Source organism: Silene latifolia, chromosome Y (genome assembly GCF_048544455.1).
Source record: "Silene latifolia isolate original U9 population chromosome Y, ASM4854445v1, whole genome shotgun sequence".
NCBI classification, from domain to species: Eukaryota; Viridiplantae; Streptophyta; class Magnoliopsida; order Caryophyllales; family Caryophyllaceae; genus Silene; species Silene latifolia.
This window is the reverse complement of record NC_133538.1, coordinates 256,673,382-256,697,783: the sequence shown is the minus strand read 5'-3', so window position 1 is coordinate 256,697,783 and position 24,402 is coordinate 256,673,382. Positions and strand designations below refer to the sequence as shown.

The following is a 24,402-nucleotide window of genomic DNA, read 5'->3' as shown; positions in this document are numbered from 1 at the left end:
TGTGTTTATCAGAGCTCATGAAAGATATCTAATGTCTGCTGCCTTTTTCCTTATAGACACACAATCAAGCAGAAAGAAACATAATGGAGAGAAAGAGGGATGCTCTTTTGAGGGTGGCTTCTGAAAACAATTGGAAAGACTCCACTTTACAAGAAAAGTTGGCCGAACTCGAATCAATGAAACCAAAGCCATATGGAACGTTTCAAGCGGTCGGTGTCATCTTTCTTCCAATTGGTTATATTAAGGCCTTCGTCGTGTCATATGGCTTAGTGATGGATGGCAAACAAATGCTCTGCTCATATTATTTTTTCAGTCGCCGAGACCTCTGTAGTGTAAAAATATGAAAATAGACTTGTTAGAGTTTCTGTTGACGGCTATGGTGCGAAATTCAATAATGTCTAGAACATGACATTGGGGGTGATGACAGTTCGCTTGAATTTTACCCCCTTTTACTTTGATTCATTTCATTTGCTTTGGGCCAAAAATTTTTAGGAGTTGAAACATATGTGAAAGAAGTTGTGTCCATACTCAACATGAGAGTGTTTTTTTGAGTTATTTCTTAATGTAGAAATGTTAGTAAATTGATTTGAATGTCTCAAAAAACAATTTGGTCCTTTTAAAAAGAGGGGATTTAACGTCATGTATAAGTTGGAGTTTCATGGATAAGCATCAAACTAACTAATGCAAGGTTGTACAAGGTTCACAACCTTGATTGATGGAAACTTGACCAACATGAACGAAACTTAATGTCATGGTATTTATTTTTGGTTAATGCCCGTATAGTGGGTGTTTTCATATCTTGCTCGATGTTTTTAATTTTGTTAAACCATGAATATTGCCTTTTGGAATACTAGGGGTACTAAAAGAAAGAACTTTTGTGAAGAAATTAATTTCTTTTGTTCTTCAAATGGAATTAAAATCTTAGCTATTTGTGATACTAAATCAGTTAATAAACCCGAACCACATTTGATAACCAATTTGGGATTTAATCAATGTGATTTTATGCCAAGTGTAGTTTATCGGGTGGTATTTGGTTACTTTGGAAACAAACTATCTCCATGAATTTTTCAATATCTGTCATCTTTAAATCAATAAGATTCATTGCTTGTAAAGTGTGCGACTTAACAAAACATGTGAATTTTTGCCTTATTTTTGTATATGCTCCCGCAGAACCCGCCGATAAGCCAGAATTTTGGAGTGAATTCCAAAATGTTGTCGTCGAGCTCGATATGCCTTTCTTATTATTAGGAGATCTGAACGAAATTAAGAGTCCTAGTGAAAAACAAGGGGGTGCAGAGGTCACTAATGCACGTTGTTTAAGATTAATTAATTTTTTAAGCAACACAGATTCCGTAGATCTCCCTTTCTCTGGTGATTTTTTTACATGGCGAAAAAAGAAAAGTGGACCTGAAAATGTTTTTGAAATCCTTGATAGGGCATTAGCCTCTCTTACTTGGATTAATATCTATCCAAATATGCAGTTTGTGCATCATGCTTTCACTAGCTCGAGCCATTGTCTTATCTCTGTGAAATTTCACGACCAAACTGTAATACTCCGTATTTATAGTCTTGGGGGTACTCTATCGAGTAGCCCTTACTCTGTCGAGTAAGGGCAAGTTGCGCAGATAAATAGTTTCTGACTGTTGGGCACTCGATCGAGTAGTTGGGGCACTCGATCGAGTAGGGGGTACTCGATCGAGTGTCCTAGGTTTATCGGGGAGTTTTCTCGGGTTTTGTTAATTACGCGATTAAGGTATATAAACATATTCGGCATTGTTCTAAATCACTTTTTACAAAACCTAAAACCTGTTTAAGAGAGAAAGCAATTTGTCTTCTTCCTAATCGCGTTCTTGACAATTCCCGGAGTTCAGACGGTCGGTTTGCATCGTAGTTCGTGTCGTTGGATTCCTTGCGTCGAGGGTAAGCTTTTAATGTAATTTATATAATGTTTTGTTAAGATTAGTGAAACCCTAATTTAGGATTTGGGGGTTTTTATGAATAGTAATTGAATAGTAGTATCTATGTGTTGTATGGTAGGAGGAGAGTTCATAGAAGAGGCGTTTTGAGACAAACAGATACCGTCTGCGTGTTGTGCTTTCCAGGTAGGATTTCCTACTCGGTATTAGTCCCATAATGGGATATTGGTGATGTCTTTGTAATTAGTTGTTTGATATGATGATTGTGATTGTAATTGTGATTGTGGTTGTGGTTGTTGATGGTTCTCGAGATGCGTTCTCGGCTGAGTGGGGTCACTTGCGGGAGTGATCTCACGCCCTAGTTTCGCCTTCGTGGAACCCGCCACGAAAGGGGATGTGCACATTAATGAACAGGGTTATCGCTCGTACGATGAGCGGGGCTTAGGTGGGAACGGCTGCGGTCCCCCACCGGGCGGTAGGTCCAAAGGTGGACGATCGATTGAGACGGTTGGTTGGATGTGTGTGTGTGTGGCGTTCAAATTATCTGTTTGTCTTGTTGTTGTTATCTATATTGATTGTGTGATTAGTAATGCGACCCGGTGTTGTTTTGTAAACTGCGGTGATCCATTCGGGGATGGTGAGCAGATATTGAACAGGTATAGAGATGATATTGGGATAGCTGGGATGGCCACGACATGACGATAGAGTCTTCCGCTGTAGTTTAGTTTTATTTATATTTCGATTGAGAACAGATTAGTTTGGAATAATGTATTGTACTTTCAGTTTGGTTTCAAGGATTGTATTCATTCATTAAACTATTATAATAAATGTTGTTTCCGTTTTGTCTATTTGATTATCATACCTCGGGCGACCGAGATGGTGATGTCTTCATACCTGAGTGGTCCTGGTAAGGCACTCGGAGTATGGGGGTGTTACAAATGGTATCAGAGCGACGATCCTGAAACCTGTAACCAATGAACTTAATGAACATAGAGGGTCAATTAAAAAGAACCCGGGGTAAAAGTTGTAGGAGCTAGTGCAAAGGCTTGGGAGACGTCCTAAAGTCGCAAGGGGTCGCCCTACAACTTTGAACCGGTCACGGGGGAAAGTGTTTGTCGAATATATGTGTGCTTGTTTAACTTGTGCAACAAAGTGATGAAGTGTGTTGGTTGTTTGGTGTTGAAGTAGGAGGTTGAGCATGTGAAAGAAAAGTAATGTATGGTTGGAATAACATGTTGAGTGTTTACAATGTGGCTTTCATAGCATGATGAATTGATTTTTGTTGATAAGTAGAATAGATGCGTAGCATATAATTTATGATATCATGCGGTTTTATAAAGTTTAACATGTTAGTATATGACGTAACATGCGGGTAGCCTTTACGTATTAGTGATACTTGATCGAGTGAGACTAACTCGATCGGGTGGGTTTCTGGCGATTTTGAGTCCGAATCGCGTTTTTGGGCACTCGATCGAGTAGCTAGGGGTACTCGATCGAGTAGGGGGTCACTCGATCGAGTAGCCTAGACACTCGATCGAGTGGGTGAGAGATCGAAGGTCTGTTTGGTTCTCGGTTTGGGTACTCGATCGAGTACATGGGGCACTCGATCGAGTAGCCCGTTACTCGATCGAGTGGGTTTGGATACTCGATCGAGTAGGTCCTATGCAGCGCGTTTTCGTGTTTTGAGGTTTAGTACGCGTGTTTATGTTTATCCCTTTCTTCTATAGCTTCAAGATGCCGCCCAAGAGAAATGCTTTGTACGCGAGAGCTGAGGTTATGACTACGGATGACATCGTTAAGATGTTGGAACACCGGACGCTCTTACGAGACCCCGAAGAGAGTGAATGAGGACAAGGATAAGAGTAAGGAGAAGGAGGTTGATCATGCTAAAGTCAGCCTCTATATTGCGAGGTTTAACCCGAAGGAGTACAAGGGAGTTGAGGAGCCTAACCATCTTGATAGTTGGCTGAGGGAGATGGAGAATATACTAGATTTAGTTCGCTGTCCTGATGAGATGAGAGTGGATCAGGCTGCATTTTATCTGAGGGAGGCAGCTGGCAAGTGGTGGGATTCGGTGAAGGTGAGTGCTAAGGAATTGTATACCAACCAAGGGTTACCTGCTATACCTTGGGAGGAGTTTCGTAGGGCTGTGAGGAAGGAGTTTGTGCCGGAACATGTGAGGAGTAAGTTGAGGGAGGAGTTTGATAAGTTTAAGATGACTGCTGAGATGTCTGTGGCTGAGTACTACAGGCAGTTCAATGAGAAATCTAGATATGCTGAGGACATGGGTTTGAGTGATGAGAATCTGGCTTTGAGATTTGAGAGCGGGCTAACCACGAAAATTATGGATAAGTTACCCGTGGGAGTCCTTACTGATGTAAAGGAAGCGTATGAGAGGGCGGGGAGAGCTGAGAGACTAGTGGAGATGGCGCAGGAGAGGTCTGGTGGTGAGAAGAGGAAGTCGGAGAGCGAGGGTGGTGGCCAATCTAATTACAAGAAAGGCAACCACAATCAGTCTAAGGGGTTTTCTTCTGGATCAGGGTTTAGTGCTGGGGCTTCCTTTGGGCGAGGCCGAGGGAGTGTGAGTAACAGCTGGGGAGTGACCTGCTTTGGATGTGGTGGCGTAGGCCACAAGAGACATGAGTGCACGAGTGCACCGGGATCTTTCCAGAGACCTGCACAGAGCTTCGCGAGCAACAGACCAGCTGGATCATGGCCAAACCGGGGAGGTCAGAGCTACCAGAGTGGAGGCAACCGCAACGGCGGTAATTCTTATCAGAAGACACCGATGAACAACAACAACAACAATCAAGGGTCGGGTGCTAAGCCGACCGCATCAGCCAGTACTGTCCAGGGAGGTGGGCAAAAGACCAGTGGCAAGTTATTCATGATGGACAAGAAGGCAGCTGAGGAAGATGCGCATGTTATCACCGGTACATTCCTTGTTAATGGTATTCCTACGTTTGTTTTGTTTGATTCGGGGGCTTCTCAGTCGTTTGTGTCTTCGAGTCATGTAAAACAGTTGGGTTTGAGAGTTTATGAGTCCGTTAATGAGCAAGTTTTCATACCTTCGGGTGAGTCTGTACCATGTGGGAGGTTGTTTAGAGATGTATCCTTGATAGTTGGGCAAGTTGATTTCCCTGTAGACTTGCTAGAGTTTCCTTTTAACGGTTTTGAGATGATAGTTGGGATGGATTGGTTAGGAAAGTATAAAGCTAAGATAGACTGTCATCAAAAGAGAGTGTCCCTTAGAGGTCCAAAGGGTGTAAGTGTGTCTTATCGTGGGTTTCTAGTCAAACCCAAAGTTAAGTTGATTGCAGCTGTCAACTTGAAGTCTTATCTGAGGAAGGGATGTCCTTTGATCTTATGCCATGTGAGAGATGACCGGATAGAGAGTCCGACGATTGATGAGATACCAAAGTGGTGGGAGAGTTTGCGACGTTTTTCCCGATGAGATTCCGGGTTACCACCGAGGAGAGAGATAGATTTCACAAACTTGAGTTGAAGCCGGGGTGGACGGGGCCAATCTCTAAGGCACCGTGCCGTATGGGTCCTAAGGAGATGGAGGAGCTTAGGAAGCAGTTGGATGATCTGATAGAGAAGGGATACATTAGACCAAGTGTATCGCCGTGGGGAGCACCAGTTCTATTTGTGAAGAAGAAAGATGGAACTTTGAGGTTATGCATAGATTACAGAGAGTTGAACCGAGTGACGATAAAGAACAAGTATCCTTTGCCAAGGATAGATGATCTGTTTGATCGCCTGAGTGGTGCAACAGTCTTTTCTAAGATTGATTTGAGGTCGGGGTACCATCAGGTGAAGATTAGAGATGTGGACATACCGAAGACAGCTTTCACGTCGAGGTATGGCCATTATGAGTATGTGGTGATGCCGTTTGGGTTGTCTAATGCGCCGGCAGTGTTTATGGATTTGATGAATAGGATCTTTAGACAGTTCTTGGACCAGTTTGTAGTGGTGTTTATTGATGATATCTTAGTCTATTCTAAGACTAAGGAGGAGCATGAGGAGCATTTGAGGATCGTGTTGCAGACATTGAGGGAGCATGAGTTGTATGCTAAGCTGTCCAAATGTGAGTTCTGGTTAGAGAAAGTGGCTTTTCTGGGGCATGTGATATCTAAAGATGGGGTAGTCAGAGATCCGGCGAAGATAGAAGCAGTGACAAAGTGGGAGGCACCAAAGAATGTTGCTGAGGTTAGGAGTTTCTTGGGTTTAGCTGGATACTACAGACGGTTCGTGAAAGATTTCTCCAAGATAGCTAGACCGATGACAGCGCTGATGAGGAAAGAGAACAGGTTTCGTTGGGATGAGAGTTGTGAGACGGCATTCCAAACATTAAAGGAGCGTCTGACCACAGCTCCTGTCTTAGCATTGCCTGAAGGGAGCGAGAATTTTGAGGTTTATACCGATGCTTCGAAGAATGGGCTAGGTTGTGTGTTGATGCAGAATGGTAAAGTGATTGCCTATGCTTCTAGGCAGTTGAAGCCCTATGAGGAGAATTACCCTACTCATGATCTGGAGTTGGGTGCGGTGGTGTTTGCTCTCAAGATTTGGAGACATTACCTTTATGGGGCGACCTTTAAGGTATTTTTCGATCACAAGAGTCTCAAGTACATCTTCACTCAAAAGGAGTTGAACATGAGACAGAGGAGGTGGATGGAGTTGATTGGCGATTATGACATGGAAATCATCTACCATGAAGGGAAGGCCAATGTTGTTGCTGATGCTTTGAGTAGGAAGAGTGTACATTCCTTGTGTACAGCTCTATCTTTGATGAGGTTGAGGGATGAGGTAGCGAGCTTTGGGATTCATATGATGCAGAAAGGAGATACCATGGGTGATATGACAGTACATATGGAGTTTTATGATGACATTCGAGGTAAACAGGCTTTGGATCCTAAGATAGTTGAGTGGAGAGCTGGAGTAGAGAAAGGGACAGTGTCCCGGTTTTCCATTCATACAGATGGTAGTTTGAGGTTTGATGGTAGGTGGTGTGTTCCTAATGATGAGGAGTTGAAAAAGACAATCATGACAGAGGCGCATTGCACACCATATTCAGTTCATCCGGGTGGAGACAAGTTATACAAAGATTTGAAGAAAACGTTTTGGTGGCCTGGGATGAAGAAAGAGACAGCTGAGTTTGTGTCCCGTTGTTTGACATGCCAGAGAGTTAAAGGAGAACAAAGAAGACCACAAGGTAAGATTCAGTCTTTAGAGGTGCCTGAGTGGAAGTGGGAATCCATTTCCATGGATTTTATTGTGGGTTTGCCAAGGAGTCAGCAAGGTAACAATATGATTTGGGTGATAGTGGATCGCTTGACCAAGTCAGCTCACTTTGTTCCAATGAAAGATACATGGACTAAGGCACAATTGGCTATGGCCTATCGAAAGAACGTGCTTAAGTTACATGGAGTCCCTAAGGACATAGTGTCTGACAGAGATGCGAGGTTTATATCGAGGTTTTGGAAGGAGTTGCAGGAATCGTTGGGAACGGCTTTGAAGATGAGTACAGCATTTCATCCTGCGACAGATGGGCAGACCGAGAGAACAATCAAGACTCTTGAGGATATGTTGCGAGCTTGTGTGATGGATTTTGGTGGTAGCTGGGAGCAGAGGTTGGACTTGATAGAGTTTTCTTACAATAACAGCTATCACACCAGTATTGGTATGGCACCGTTTGAGGCTTTGTATGGGAGGAGATGTAGGAGTCCAATCTGTTGGGACGATAGTGCTGAGGCAGTGGTTTTAGGACCAGAGATGGTACATGAGATGGTGGAACAGATTAAGATGATCAGGGAAAGGATGAGAGCAGCTCAGGATCGACAAAAGAGTTATGCAGATTTACATCGTCGGGACATAGAGTTTCAAGTTGGGGACAAGGTTCTTCTGAAAGTGTCTCCTATGCGCGGAGTTATGAGATTTGGGAAGAAAGGCAAGCTAAGTCAGAAGTTTATAGGGCCGTATGAGATCTTAGAGCGAGTTGGAGAGGTTGCTTATCGTTTGGCTTTACCGGCTGCTTTGGAGAGAGTGCATAATGTGTTTCATGTATCGCAGCAAGCGAAGTATGTGAGTGACCCGTCACATGTGTTAGAGGCAGAGAGCTTGGAGCTAGATGAGTCTTTATCATATCTTGAGGTACCTAAGCAGATCCTAGACCGAAAAGTTAGAAAGACTAGGAGTGGTGAGACAGTTTTGCTTAAGATCCTGTGGTCTAACCACGAGACCGAGGAAGCTACATGGGAGGCCGAGGACATCATGAAAGAGCGTTACCCTTCCCTTTTTGATCAGGTATGTATGGTTACGGGGACGTAACCTTGTTTCTTTTAGGGGGGTAGGAGATGATCGCGAGACTTTTTAAGGGTTTTATACACCTTTTGTATGTTGTGTCGGGATGTTTGTCTTGGGTTTGTATCATGTTTTGGTTGGCTTTTGAGTCGGGAAGGTTGAGGGAGTACCTTTGTTTTTGTAGTGGTTTGAACTTTGGGGACGAAGTTCTTTTTAAGGAGGGAAGACTGTAATACTCCGTATTTATAGTCTTGGGGGTACTCTATCGAGTAGCCCTTACTCTGTCGAGTAAGGGCAAGTTGCGCAGATAAATAGTTTCTGACCTGTTGGGCACTCGATCGAGTAGTCAGGCACTCGATCGAGTAGGGGGGTACTCGATCGAGTACCTTGGGTACTCGATCGAGTGTCCTGTTTATCGGGGAGTTTTCTCGGGTTTTGTTAATTACGCGATTAAGGTATATAAACATATTCGGCATTGTTCTAAATCACTTTTTACAAAACCTAAAACCTGTTTAAGAGAGAAAGCAATTTGTCTTCTTCCTAATCGCGTTCTTGACAATTCCGAGTTCGACGGTCGGTTTGCATCGTAGTTCGTGTCGTTGGATTCCTTGCGTCGAGGGTAAGCTTTTAATGTAATTTATATAATGTTTTGTTAAGATTAGTGAAACCCTAATTTAGGATTTGGGGGTTTTTATGAATAGTAATTGAATAGTAGTATCTATGTGTTGTATGGTAGGAGGAGAGTTCATAGAAGAGGCGTTTTGAGACAGCTGTAGATACCGTCTGCGTGTTGTGCTTTCCGGTAGGATTTCCTACTCGCATTAGTCCCATAATGGGATATTGGTGATGTCTTTGTAATTAGTTGTTTGATATGATGATTGTGATTGTAATTGTGATTGTGGTTGTGGTTGTTGATGGTTCTCGAGATGCGTTCTACCGAGTGGGGTCACTTGCGGGAGTGATCTCACGCCCTAGTTTCGCCTTTTGTGGAACCCGCCACCGAAGGGATGTGCACATTAATGATACAGGGTTATCGCTCGTACGATGAGCGGGGCTTAGGTGGGAACGGCCGCGGTCCCCCATCGGCGGTAATGGTCCAAAGGACGATCGAATTGAGACGGTTGGTTGGATGTGTGTGTGTGTGGCAGTTCAGCTGTCTGTTTGTCTTGTTGTTGTTATCTATATTGATTGTGTGATTAGTACTGACCCCGGTGTTGTTTTGTAAACCTGCGGTGATCCATTCGGGGATGGTGAGCAGATATTGAGCAGGTATAGAGATGATACTGGGATAGCTGGGATGGCCACGACATGACGATAGAGTCTTCCGCTGTAGTTTAGTTTTATTTATATTTCAGTTGAGAACAGTTAGTTTGGAATAATGTATTGTACTTTCAGTTTGGTTTCAAGGATTGTATTCATTCATTAAACTATTATAATAAATGTTGTTTCCGTTTTGTCTATTTGATTATCATACCTCGGGCGACCGAGATGGTGATGTCTTCATACCTGAGTGGTCCTGGTAAGGCGCTCGGAGTATGGGGGTGTTACACAAACTTTCGAAAAAGCTCCTCCGTTTCGATTTGAACTCATGTGGACTCTTCGGAATGATTTCAGTAAAATGGTCAAAAGTTGTTGGCAATACCAGTTTAAGGGATCTTATATGTTCTGTCTTTCCCAAAAGTGTAAATTTTTATAACAAAAGGCTAAAAAATGGAATCAGTCAACTTCTGGCAATATCTTTAGACAACTTTCAATTGTTGAAAAAAAGTTAGAAAATATACAACACAATTGAGATGGTTGAAAAAACGTGATGCCCTCCTTGAATATAAACGTGTTTATTGGCAACAAAAAGCTCATATAAACAAAGCTAATTTTGGAGATAATAATACCAAGTTTTTTCAAACGCATGCCGCGATTAGACTAGTAGAAATGGCATTAAACAGTTTATAAATAAGAATGGTGCTTGTATTACTGATCAAAACCTTACTAAGAAAGAAATATCCGAGGAGTTTAAACTTAGGTTTGCGAAAAATCATCTTTGTAATTTCGACAAGAATGAGGATTTTAAGTCTATTTGTGGATTAATTACAGACGAAGATAACAGATTTCTTACAGGTAATATTAGTATGGAAGACGTTAAACAAACTGTGTTTAGTTTAGCCGCAGATAAATGTCCATAACCCGATGGATTTCCTACCGAGTTTTTTCAAAAGTATTGGGATATTGTAGGAAACTCTGTCAGTAAAGCAGTTTTAGCATTTTCCATTCTGGGAATATATTAAAAGAAATAAATCATACTTTCATAGCATTGATTCCTAAAATTGAAAATCCTCAAACAGCAAACCATTTTCGCCCGATTAGTCTTTGTTCAACAATTTATAAAATTATTTCAAAAATCATGGCTAATCGTCTTCGAAGTGTCTTGCATAAGATTATACACCCGTTTCAAGGTGCTTTTACACCTAATCGGTTCATTCAAGATAATATTCTTTTAGCACACGAGATTTTCAACTCGTTTAAACGTAAAAAAGGCAAAGGAGGTTGGATTGCAATCAAACTTGATATGGAGAAAGCATACGGCAGATTAGAATGAAATTTTATCGAAGAAACTTTTAAGCAAATGGGTTTTAATGCTAAGTGGATTTCATGGATTATGGCATGTATAAATATTGTTTCTTACTCAGTGTTAGTAAATGGAACACCGGGAGACGTTTTTAGACCCACTCGAGGTACTCGACAAGGAGACCCACTTTCGCCATATATTTTTATTATGTGCGCCGAGATTTTAGCAAGATCTCTACAAAAAAATAGTGATGTTAGCTCTAGTGATATTGGTATTAGAATTGGATCCGGGGTGAAGAAAATTCATTTTCTCACTTTTTCGGATGACACTATCATTTTCGCTAAAGCCTCTAACCAGAGTTGTAGAACTGTTACGTCTATTTTAGATAAATTTTGCCTGATTTCCGGACAATTTGTTAATTTTGACAAATCTACTTTTCAATGCACTAGGAATATTGAGCGTTCTCTTCGTGAATCCTTTAGAGGCATTCTTCATGTGAACGAGGAAACTCATCTGGGTAAGTATTTAGGATGTCCTATAATTGATAGTAGAGTGACTAAAAGTACATTCGAGAGCATTATTCAATTATCTTGCACTCAATTATCGAAATGGAAAGCGAATTCTTTATCCCAAGCAGGTAGACTAGTTCTTGTCAATGTTAATTTAGCCGCGAAGGGAACTTTTCAGATGCAAAGCTTCCTCCTTCCTTCATCGATCCATAATAGATTAGTTAAAATTAATAGAGATTTTCTTTGGAATAAGAATCTTTCCCAACGTTCTCCTAATTTGATTGGTTGACATAAAGTTTGTTTACCAAAGTCGGTTGGTGGTTTAGGAATTAAATCTCCTGAAGCAGCTAATAACGCTCTTCAAATGAAACTTTTATGGAAAATTCTTATGGATAAGGAAAGTATATGATGTAGGGTTAGATCCGTATAAAACCCTCTCTTTATAGGATTATAACGCAAAATTCATATGTATTTTATGGTCATAAACGAAATTAACAAAATGAAACGATAGAGATTAGAAATAACCTTCGGTCCTAGTGCAAAAGGCAATGAGAGATTAAAGCAAATCTCCTCCTAAACGATGCACCCAAGATAGTCCGAGTTATGCCCTTGTGCTAGATCAATTCCTCTAATTGCCTTTGCAATATTGAGAGGATAGTTTTTGTGAGTTGTGTTGGATGTGAGATCCGAGTCCTGAGAGGCACAATTCCCAAAACCCTAATTTTGTTTAGCAAATGAACAATTAGGTTAGACAAGAGGAGATGCTCTCCTTTTGTCTATGAAAGGCTCTCGGCCAAACCGTGTGAGAGGGAGCTCGCGGGCTTTTAATTTTCTCTTCACTTAAACTTGCGGTCCGGTCCATAGCTTACTAAATGTATACGACGCGGTTTCATTATAAACTGTTATCGGTTATCGGAAATTAAGGCATCAACTAATAATACGGGTTAGTTGAATTATTAATACATGTCCGACAAAACAGTATTGTATAATTATATTCAATATACATTTAATTTAAATATAAAACGCTTATATTTAAATTTACGAATTAACTGGTTAATTCGCCTTTAGCTCATGATATTTAATCCGTATTAAATATAATATCTCACCATCACATTTTGACTAATTATTAGTCAAATAACTCAGACTAACTGGTTAGTCAAATTTGGCATCTATATGACTGTATTTTCATACCGTCACATCACTCAAGACGTATCCTATAGGTGTGACTTTTAGGGACCAGTTGATCACCGCCATCTGTATGACAATAACGTCAAACTTATCTAGCAAGCCAACCGTTATTGATAAACGTGGATCAACTGATTATAATACAAAGTATACCCTTTGATCCTTTTAGAGGTTTATAAGTCCTTGCACTAACTGTTAAGGACACCAACCCCAACAAGCTCCCACTTGTCCGTACAAGTGTATGTGCAATGACGTTATCCGCACTAACTGGAGGACACTACCTCCAACAAACTCCCACTTGTCCGAACAAGTGTATGTGCGATAACCGATTCTCATATTCATTTAAAATTTCTCCCACTCAATGTAAAACAATTTGCAGATCTGGATCCGCAAAGGTCGTATTTTACAATCGATCTGTATCTAGAGTGGTTTCCCCGACTAGAGAGTAACTCAACTGATAAAACGAATCCGTATCCGAGCATGGCCATGCATTTCAGTTACAGCTCCTCGAGTGGCCCTGAGAAATATCGAGTACCTGATAAAGGCTGAATATTTCCTTCAACTCGAACTCCTTCCGATCTAAGCACAGCATGAAATGACCCGAAAACAATCTACTTGGCCCCCTGTTACGGATGACCGTGAGAAAGAAACCAAAGTCACCCAAAATCTGCCTTAGTCTCAAGAGACAGTCGATAGTCAAAAGATTCGACTCTTAGGATCATTATGGAGGTCCTATCCACGACCGGGCACCGAATGTTGTAAAACATTTAGGACTCCATGTCGATGTCACAATTGTGTCCTACGAAATATCCGTATAAAACGCCTCTGTGATTGGTCAGTCAACCTGTTGACTTATGGCTAGTTGAACCCACCATCAACCAACGTCACAAAATAATTGCCAGAGTTATCAGCTCATGTGGGCAATTAAGGACTAAAAAATATAATGTTTTTGCAGTTCACTTTGTGGTGTTCAAAATTTGTCGTACAAATCCACATGAAAAACAAAATATATATATAAAATATCAAAACGATGATGTTGTATAGAGTACAAAAACGAATGAATCTAATCCATAAAAGAGTACTACAACTTAGGAACACGTTTAATTCCCATGGAATTAACGTGCCCTTCATGCTTATCTTGTCGTAATGCTTTAGTGAGAGGATCTGCTATGTTATCATCTGTAGCAATCTTTTCTATCACTACTGTCTTTTGCTCCACGTAATCCCGGATTAGATGAGCTTTCCGTTGTACATGTCTAGACTTGTTGCTAGACTTTGGCTCCTTAGCTTGGAAGATGGCACCACTATTGTCGCAATAGATGGTGATCGGGTCATTCGAACTAGGCACTACGATAGCCCATGTAAGAATTGACGCATCCATATCGCTTCCTTTGTAGCTTCGTACGCGGCATAGTACTCGGACTCGGTCGTAGAATCTCTTGTAACAGTTTGTTTCGAACTCTTCCACTGATCATGCAGCGCCATTAAGAGTAAAAACGAATCCCGACCGAGATTTCGAGTCATCACGATCCGTTTGGAAGCTAGCATCTCACAGAATCGGTTGCGCATAGCTTTTGTTCGCCTCCATAAGTCAATGCCCAATCTTTAGTCCTCCGTAGGTACTTAAGAATGTTCTTGACAGCCAACCAATGTGATTCACCTGGATGCTGTTGGAATCGACTTGTCATACTCAATGCATATGCCACGTCGGGACGTGTGCATATCATGGCATACATGATAGATCCTATTGCCGAGGCATAAGGTATCCGTGCCATGCGCTCTTTCTCTTCCGGTGTCTCTGGTGCCTGAGACTTGCTCAAATGCACCCCTGGAGACATAGGAAGGAACCCCTTCTTGGAGTTAGTCATGCTGAATCTCTCTAGGACTTTGTCTATGTAAGACTCCCGAGAGAGATAGCATCCGTCGTGATCTATCTCGATAGATACGGATGCCTAGAATTCTTTGTGCCTCTCCCAGATCTTTCATCCGGAAATGGTTTTTCAACCATACTTTCACCGAAGTTAAGAGAGGTATGTCATTCCCAATCGGGAGTATGTCGTCAACATACAATATTAGGAAGACAATCTTGCTCCCACTCGACTTGATATATAGACATGGTTCCTCGATCGATCGAGTAAATCCATTTTCTTTTATCACTTGGTCGAAGCGATGATTCCAACTCCTTGATGCTTGCTTAAGTCCATAAATGGAACGCTTAAGCTTGCACACTTTCTTAGGATGTCTTTGGATCGATAAAACCTTCGGGTTGTACCATGTACAACTCTTCCTCCAAAAAGCCGTTTAAGAAGGCGGTTTTTACGTCCATTTGCCAAATTTCATAGTCATGAAAAGCGGCAATCGCTAAGATAATCCGGATGGAACGCAACATGACTACGGGTGCAAAAATCTCATCGTAGTGCAAACCTGGCACTTGGGTGAAACCTTTAGCAACTAGTCGTGCTTTGTAGATATCTTGTTGACCTTCCACAGAATGCTTTATCTTGTAAAGCCATTTGCATTGAAGGGGACGAACCTTAGAGGTAAGTCAACAAGATCCCATACGTTGTTCTCATACATAGAGTCCATCTCGGATTTCATGGCCTCAAGCCATAGTTTCGAGTCGAATCGGTCACGGCACCTTTATAGGTTGCGGGTTCACTACTCGTTAAGAGTAGAACGTCATCTATGTCATGTTCCTCGACCATACCAATGTATCTGTCCGGAGGAATAGAGACTCTTCCCGACCTCCTAGGTTCCTCGGAATATTTACATGCAGCCGGGATTGAAGGAATAGGTTCCTCCAATGGTTGCTCGGTGTTTGGTTCTGGAATCTCCGACAGGTCGAAGGTTCTATCACTCTTTGCATTCTCGAGAAATTCCTTCTCTAAGAATGTCGCACTCGCCAAAAAAACGCGTTGTTCGGTTGGCGAATAGAAGTAATGACCACGTGATCCTTTAGGATAACCTATAAAGTATGTCTTGACCGATCGCGGGCCGAGCTTATCTTCAGGTCTCCACTTGACATAAGCCTCGCAGCCCCAAACCCGTATAAAGGACAAGTTAGGGACCGTTCCCTTCCATAGTTCATATGGAGTCTTGTCAACAGCTTTAGACGGACTTCGGTTAAGTATTAGAGCGGCTGACAAAAGAGCATAACCCCATAATGAATCAGGTAAAACCGTGTGACTCATCATGGATCGAACCATATCAAGTAGTGTTCGATTTCTCCGTTCGGACACACCATTCAAATTGAGGTGTTCCAGGTGGAGTTAACGTAGGGCGATCCCACGTCTTTAAGGTGTTGATCAAACTCGTGAGAAAGATACTCGCCACCACGATCTGAACGTAATGTTTTTATCTTTCTACCAAGTAGGTTCTGTACCCTATTTTGGTATTCTTTGAATTTCTCAAAGGATTCACTTTTGTGCTTCATTAAGTAGACATAGCCATATCTACTTAAATCATCCGTGAAAGTGATGAAATACCTGTAGCCTTCTCGTGCGGTGATTGACATAGGACCACATACATCCGTGTGTATGAGCCCTAATAGGTCAGCAGCGCGCATTCCAACACCTTTGAAGGAAATACGAGTCATCTTACCGATGAGACATGATTCACACGTGCCAAATGATTGAAAATCAAAAGCCGAGATAGCTCCATTTTTAATGAGTCTTTTTTACGCGTTTCTCATTAATGTGTCCCATGCGGCAGTGCCATAGATATGTTTGATCTTTATCACCTACCTTTAACTTTTTATTCATTACGTGTAATATTTCGGTCGTCTGATCTAAAACATAAATTCCGTTCAAGGAGACTGCCTTGCCATAAATCATATTGTGTAAAGAGAAAATGCAAGCATTATTTTCTATTACAAATGAAAAACCAAGTTTGTCAAGTGCAGAAACTGAAATAATGTTTTTGGAAAGACTAGGAACATAATAGCAGTCATATAATGACAACTCAAATCCGCTAGGAAGCTGGATCACATATGTCCCCTTTGAGATGGCAGCCACTCTTGCTCCATTCCCAACACGCAGGTCAACCTCACCCTTTACGAGAGGCTCGAGATTTCGGAGGCCCTGCACATGATTACACAGATGAGAACCACAACCAGTATCTAGTACCCAAGTTCCGTAACTTGCATGGTTAATCTCAATCATATGAATAAAAGTAGTAGAAGAAGACATACCAACAGGTTTAACGCGACCCGCTTTTATGTCCTCATGATAAACAGGACATGTCCGCCTCCAATGCCCAGTCTTGTGGCAGTGATGGCATTCCATGTTTTCGGTTTTGCTCTTTGTCGCGCCTGATGAGTTACTCGACTCACCAGGACCACTCTTACCTGAGCCTGACTTCTTGAACTTCGCCTTACCTACTGCTAGGTTTGCCTGAGCTTTGCCCTTACCCTTTCCTTTATTTGACACAACGAGAACATCCTGTTTCATGCTCCCACTGAACTTCATGTCCTTCTCGGTCTGTACGAGGAGGGAGTGCAGTTCATGGGGAGTCTTCTTCAAATCATTCATATAGTAATTCGCTCTAAATTGCGAATAACCATCGTGGAGTGAGTGAAGAATACGGTCGATAACAATATTCTCGCTGATGTTGCAGTTAAAGGTCTCCAGTTTCTCGACATTCTCAATCATGCTGAGAATGTGTGGGCTAACCGGTTGGCCCTTCTGGAGTCTCGCATCAAAGAAGCGAGTGGTATGCTCATAGGTCACGATTCTCGGTGCTTTCGAGAATTCCTTGGTGAGCGTGGTGAAAATCTTGTTTGCACCATGGGCTATGAAGCGTTTCTGCAAATTGGGTTCCATTGCAAAAATGAGTACGTTTTTAATCGCACCCGCTTCCATACGTGAAGTCATTAAACTTGGTGACTTCTGCAGCTCTAGCCGTGGGACCTGGGTTTGCCGGGATGGGCTCCAAGAGATATTTGAGCTTCCCGTCGCCAGCGGCAAGATTCCGTAATGCCGCCTCCCGGTCCGCGAAGTTGGATCCATCATTCTTCGATCGAGTAGACGATTCATCCGATTCATGAAGATCCTAAGCCAGGACTCACGGTCCAATGTGGCACTTGGCATTGGGTTATCAAGCAGAACCACCATTTGTAGTTTAGCGGTTTAAAAACGTGATCTACACCGAAAAAGAAAGAAAAACAAAACGAAATAAGCAACTCATCGAGGTGATTTAAGTCTATTTTAAAATTCATTTTAAACATGTAGACTCTCCCACTTGCATAATTGATCTCCCTCAAGAATGATACAAGTGATCCCAAGACTCAATTTCGAAACCGATAAGCCAACTGTTTAGCTAATTCTTCCGTAAGAACTCTTGGTCGATAGATTTTCGTAAATCCTATCTATAGTCCACCATAGTCACAGGATCGTACGAGTGACCATAGTGTTGAGATAAAATAAGTCAATCGGTTCCAATTTACCCAACGTAGAAGGGGTCATAGTATGCCTACCGACGAAGAAGGGAGTCCTTGGAGTTTGACCCATAAAGACCGTTCTCAATTTTGGTTTATACGAGGAAGATCCCATCAACTTAATTATAATTCATTTTAAGTGAACGAAAAACTAGCGTCTGCGTGAATGAATCAATTTAGGTGATGGCTTAGCATGATCGTGTGACATACGAATGTCAATGAAAACTAACTCGTGACCTCTATATGTGTCAGTTTTCATGCAATAATTAGGTGGTTTGGTTTTTAGGCGGAATATGATGCATACTATCGTTACATGAAAATAAATAAATGAATGCGATACGTAAATAAAAATCCTAGTGTGGCCTATCCTAGTAAAAAGAACAATATACAACTTTGGAATCCACCGTTGGACCCGAAAAGCCTGTCTTGGTGTTCCATCTTGATCCATGTAGCGGGAGTGAGCATCCGGTCTCCATCTTTAGTCTTCTCAAGAATTACAATTTAAAATTTACAAATATAAACCTATTTACATTCTAAATAAAAAACTGTAATTAAAAGAAATAAAATGGAGATACGAGATCTCAAAATACAACCAAGACCGTGTTCCATCATTACGGTAACACGTTCTACTAAGGCCACACTAAGTTACAACTGTTTGCAAAATAATTAAATACGTAATTAAAAGGCATTCAAAACATTCAAAATATAAAAAGAACGATAAATAAAATGCATCAACTAAAATAAATTAATTCGTGACATAATTCCGTAATTATGTTTAATTTATCCAAACCACCAAAGATAATTAAAATTATGTGACAAAACCGCTTCATCAACTTAATTTTAATTCGATATAATCCGTTACAATAAATCATGTTAGTGTAACTTTATTTTTCGTGGGTGAACCGTTTCACTAATCAAGCGAGAGCATAAAAAAAAACGTTTTATGCATTAAAAAGGCCGAAAGAAAAAAAAACCAGAAAAATTTTTCTTCTGTACTGTTCACGTGAACAGTACCAGGGGCCAAAAAAAATTTTTTTTTTTTTAAAACCGGCAGAAATGCCGAGAGGTTCTAAAAGCCAAAAAAAAAAAAATTTTACACGGCTAAAACGTGATCAAACAAGTGATCAAACAACAAAACGATTTGTAAAACCTCAATTGCAATTTATTCTAATCCGGATCAAAACAAAAATACAATTGACATGTTCTTCACATCTTGTTGTAATTATCGATTAAAACAACAATTCGCTAAGAACAACACAAAACAAGAGATCGAACGATCTAACAAAATTGTGTGGCACGCAAAATAATGTAAAAATCGAAAAACAGGCCGTGAACATTACAAGCCTCACGGTTTTCAAGAACAAAATGCCGAGACAAAAATTATTTTGTGCAACACGAAATTTTATGCAATGATTTTAACCGATCTTTAACATATAGCGATGAATATCGATTACATAGACAATATGCAAAGATCAAAAATTAAAACAAGGCAATCAACACCGTGTAAACTAGACACGGTTTCCAACAATCAAAAAAAAAAACGCAAAAAAACGCAAAATTTTTTTTTCAAAATTGCCGTGACAAAAAAACTGGCAGCCGAGACCAATTTTTGAACAAAATTCATCGTTTTCAAAATCGTTTAATGAAAAACACATATAAAAATATACGTGGCCTCGCTCTGATACCACTTGTAGGGTTAGATCCGTATAAAACCCTCTCTTTATAGGATTATAACGCAAAATTCATATGTATTTTATGGTCATAAACGAAATTAACAAAATGAAACGATAGAGATTAGAAATAACCTTCGGTCCTAGTGCAAAAGGCAATGAGAGATTAAAGCAAATCTCCTCCTAAACGATGCACCCAAGATAGTCCGAGTTATGCCCTTGTGCTAGATCAATTCCTCTAATTGCCTTTGCAATATTGAGAGGATAGTTTTTGTGAGTTGTGTTGGATGTGAGATCCGAGTCCTGAGAGGCACAATTCCCAAAACCCTAATTTTGTTTAGCAAATGAACAATTAGGTTAGACAAGAGGAGATGCTCTCCTTTTGTCTATGAAAGGCTCTCGGCCAAACCGTGTGAGAGGGAGCTCGCGGGCTTTTAATTTTCTCTTCACTTAAACTTGCGGTCCGGTCCATAGCTTACTAAATGTATACGACGCGTTTCATTATAAATCTGTTATCGGTTATCGGAAATTAAGGCATCAACTAATAATACGGGTTAGTTGAATTATTAATACATGTCCGACAAAACAGTATTGTATAATTATATTCAATATACATTTAATTTAAATATAAAACGCTTATATTTAAATTTACGAATTAACTGGTTAATTCGCCTTTAGCTCATGATATTTAATCCGTATTAAATATAATATCTCACCATCACATTTTGACTAATTATTAGTCAAATAACTCAGACTAACTGGTTAGTCAAATTTGGCATCTATATGACTGTATTTTCATACCGTCACGTCACTCAAGACGTATCCTATAGGTGTGACTTTTAGGGACCAGTTGATCACCGCCATCTGTATGACAATAACGTCAAACTTATCTAGCAAGCCAACCGTTATTGATAAACGTGGATCAACTGATTATAATACAAAGTATACCCTTTGATCCTTTTAGAGGTTTATAAGTCCTTGCACTAACTGTTAAGGACACCAACCCCAACATATGAGTCAAAGTGGTAACTAAAAAATACTTGAGAAATTGTTCACTCTTTGATCATAAGCCTAATTCAATCTCTTCTTGGCAATGACGTAAACTTATGAGTTTTCGGACTTTATTTAGAAAAGGACTGAGATGATAGGTAGGTAATGGTAGCAAAATTAAGTTTTGGTCTGATAATTGGGTTTTTTCACACCCACTTACAAGCAGTATGGTTGATGATGATAGTAACCGTGATCTTAATCTTTTGGTTAAAGAATTCATAACCTCAGACAAGCAATGTGATGTTTGTAAATTATCCAGTTTAGTGAATAACGATATTGTTAATCAGATTACTAACATTACACTACCACATAATGATATTCCAGATACCCTCATTTGGGGGTTGTCCGTAGATGGAAATTTCTCTACCAAAACAGCAACTTGGTTAGCGCAAAGTTTGTTCGATCAAGCTCTTGACAAATGTGAATTTCAATGGATTTGGAAATTGAATATTCCTCCAAAATTGAAATTTTTTCTTTGGAAAACATGTGTTGACGGCCTTCCAACGAAAAGTAGACTTCTCAAGAGTCATATTGATGTCCCACCTCATTGTGTTCTGTTCAACAATCCTGTTGAAAACAAAGATCATTTCTTTTACGAATGTCCCTTAATTGGGTCTGTCATCCAAGACCTGAAAATTATTAGTTTCAACGAGTTTTTGTCAAATTATGATAATATTACAAGTCAAAGTTTTCTAACGAAACTTAATCATCTCAAAAATTTAATTCTAAAAGATGATTTCATTAAGATTATTTTTATTTGGTGGAATGCATGGTTTCATAGAAATGATATTATATTTAATAATGTTAATTTAAGTATCAGCAAACTTATTACTTTATGTAATAATAGCACTAAGACCTGGAATGTGACTAGATTTAAGGATCTCGACAATCCCAAGATAGAAGAGTCAGCTAGAAAAAACTCTAGTAAGGAAGAAATTTGGTGGGAAAAACCTAGAAACGGTTTCCTAAAGCTAAATTTTGACGGATCAAGAATAGAAGGTAATAAAGCTGTTTTAGGATATTCTATAAGAGATTACAATGGTAAAGTCATTTTTTTGGGAGCAAAAAAGTGCGGATCCAATAATATCCTTGTTGCGGAAGCTCTCGCTTTAAAAGAAGGTATTTTAGCAGCTAAATACTTAGGAATCTCAAAGTTAATTGTGGAGGGTGATAATTTATGTGTAATTCGAGGTACTTGGCAAATTCCTTGGGAAATTTCTGATATTATCAAGGATGTAAAATTAGACATTCATTTTTTCGATGAAGTGATAATTAAACATTGTTTTCGTGAAGCCAACAAGGTTGCTGCCTTCATGGCTACTATTGGACATTCATGTCCAACTCTTTCGAGGTGGTTTGATAGCCGGTGGATTCAACTTACCTCCCTCATTCGAAAGGATTAGATAAGTTGGTCCTACCCTAGAGGATCAACCTAGTTTTCTTACCTAATCAAAAAAAAAAAAAAATGAACGAACTTATTTGAACTAGCATCTCATAGCTATTGTTACTTTGGAAAAGCATGTTTCGCATGTAGTCTAACTACTAACGTGACTAGACCTGGCAAAATCAACCCGACCCGATTGACCCGACCCGAAAATGATGACCCAAGACCCGAAATCGACCCGAATTGCTAAACCCGAATGACACCTGAAGCCCGAAGTGACCTGACCCGACCCGAAAATGACCCGAGCTTTCATGGACCCGTAACAGACCCGACCCGGAATGACCAATCCGAAACCACTCAACCCGAAAATGACTCGACAAAATATAACTTTAATTGACCCTAATAGACTTGAAATGCCTCTCTTCTCTTAATCTTTGACCTGAAAATGGCTTGACCCGAATTAACCCGACCCGCTTGACGCGAAACACACACGACCAACAAACCCGAAATAGACCAACTGGCCTAAACTAATATAGTTAGGGAAGTCGGGATCGTATCCACAGGGAGGCTGAATGGGTTCTACTTATCAATTATAGTTTGTCTAGGTAACAAAATGGGGGTTTTGATTTTGTTTTACTAAACTAAAAGTTGTAGAGAAAAAGGATTAAAAAGCGAGGAGCTGAGTTTAAATATAATAAGAGGAAAAGCTAGGATTTCGGTTCACCATGGAAAATGCACAGTCAAGTCTAAGGTCAGGGTTCAGTCATAAGACGGTCTGCAGTGTAATGAAAAGGTCCTCTCGGTCTGTTTTTCGCCCTAGAATGCTTCTAACGGTCTCTCGCAATTTATTAGGGCACTCTATTGTTTGTAGCAGGTCTAATTCTCACCAGGCTTTCGATCTTAGGTCGGAGTTTACCGGCTCAATTAACTAGTTACGTGCACTTAACCAACTAATCGCAATTATATGCTACAATTAACAATACAGAAACGATAATTATGCCTGACCTATAACCTAATATAAGACCGTCACAAATCCATGGCTTCCCTAATCCTAGCAAGGGCGAAATTAGCTACTCATAATGAATTTAACAAATTCAATAACAATTGATGAAATTAAAAGAGAATTCATGTAGAGAAAGGGGCAAAAAGGAGTTAAACATAAAACTACTACTAATAAGGGAGAAAATAGAGAATAAGCATAGTAGAGGGAAATAAATAAAGGTTGAATTCAATTACCAATAATCCAAATATGAGCAATAAAGAAGGAGATTTATTCCAGACTTAAAAGTTTGTAGAGAAGAAAGTGTAATCTTCGTTTTAGCAATAAAAAGTGATAACCTAATTAAAAGTTTTTCAAGAGGCTTTTGTACTAAAGCCCAAAATAAGAAAACAAACTAAGCGAACATTTCGTCTATCCGCCTTCACTTGGTCGATCGACATGATTCCTTGGCCGATCGACAAGGTTAAAGCTCTCCATAACATACACCCTGTCGATTGAAGATGTCTAACGACACTTAGCACTGGTGGTCGATTGACATTGAGTACATGGTCGATCAACAATGAGCAAACAACTTCAATATACCATGGATCTGTGTCTAATGGTCATGTCTAAGGACATATAGCACTCTGTCTATCGACATAGAGGGGCAAGTCGATCGACATAGGAGACTTGGTCAATTGACAACGCCAAAATCTTCCAACATTCAAGGAGTCTGTGTCGTTTGGACAATATCTAACGACATATGTAACTAATGGTCGATAGGCAGCCTATATAAAACTTCAATCCTTCTCTTCCAAGTTCATCTACGCTTCTATCTTGTTCCATTACCGAACAAATTTGGCTTCTAAATGCATAAATGAGTCTCAAAACCGGCAAGAGACATGAAATACATCCAAAGTAGCAAATACGAGAGGAAATAGAATGAAATAATCATATAAGCTTATAGAAATGCTTGCCAAACATGTGAATAGACACATACAAAAGGCACGCATCAATGAGATTTCTCGGGCTCGATGAGGGAATGGTGACGGAGAGGGCACAATGGAGGGTAATGATACATGTGGATTTTTAGTATTTGATGTTATTTGATATATTTGATGTTTTTAATTAATTTTTAAAATTTAGCTGCTCTTTTCGGATTTATTACACCTTTTTACCAACAACTTTCTTATATATTACTCCCCCCGTCCCGGTCATTTGTTGTCCTTTTTCTTTTTCAGGTGTCTCAGTCATTTGTTGTCCTTTCTATTTTAAGATGTTTTTAAAAGGTTAAATGTCTATATTACCCCTTGCCAATACTTTGGAGGGAGTTGAATATTTCGTTAATCCTCATTACTGATTTCAAAATGAAAGCTGGTTCCAACTTTTTAAATCTGGCCCCACGAGTG

General features: G+C 40.1%; 1 protein-coding gene across 1 annotated transcript in view; it reads left to right on the top strand.

The window, feature by feature from the left end:
- LOC141629354 (peroxisomal nicotinamide adenine dinucleotide carrier-like) overlaps nucleotides 1–24,402 on the top strand; it is a 38,070-nt gene continuing 13,668 nt past the window's right edge. Inside the window, exon 1 of the mRNA XM_074442372.1 lies at nucleotides 1–209. Within this exon, the coding sequence (XP_074298473.1) occupies nucleotides 84–209 (126 nt within the window). The 5' untranslated portion in view covers nucleotides 1–83. The remainder of the gene's footprint in view (nucleotides 210–24,402) is intronic.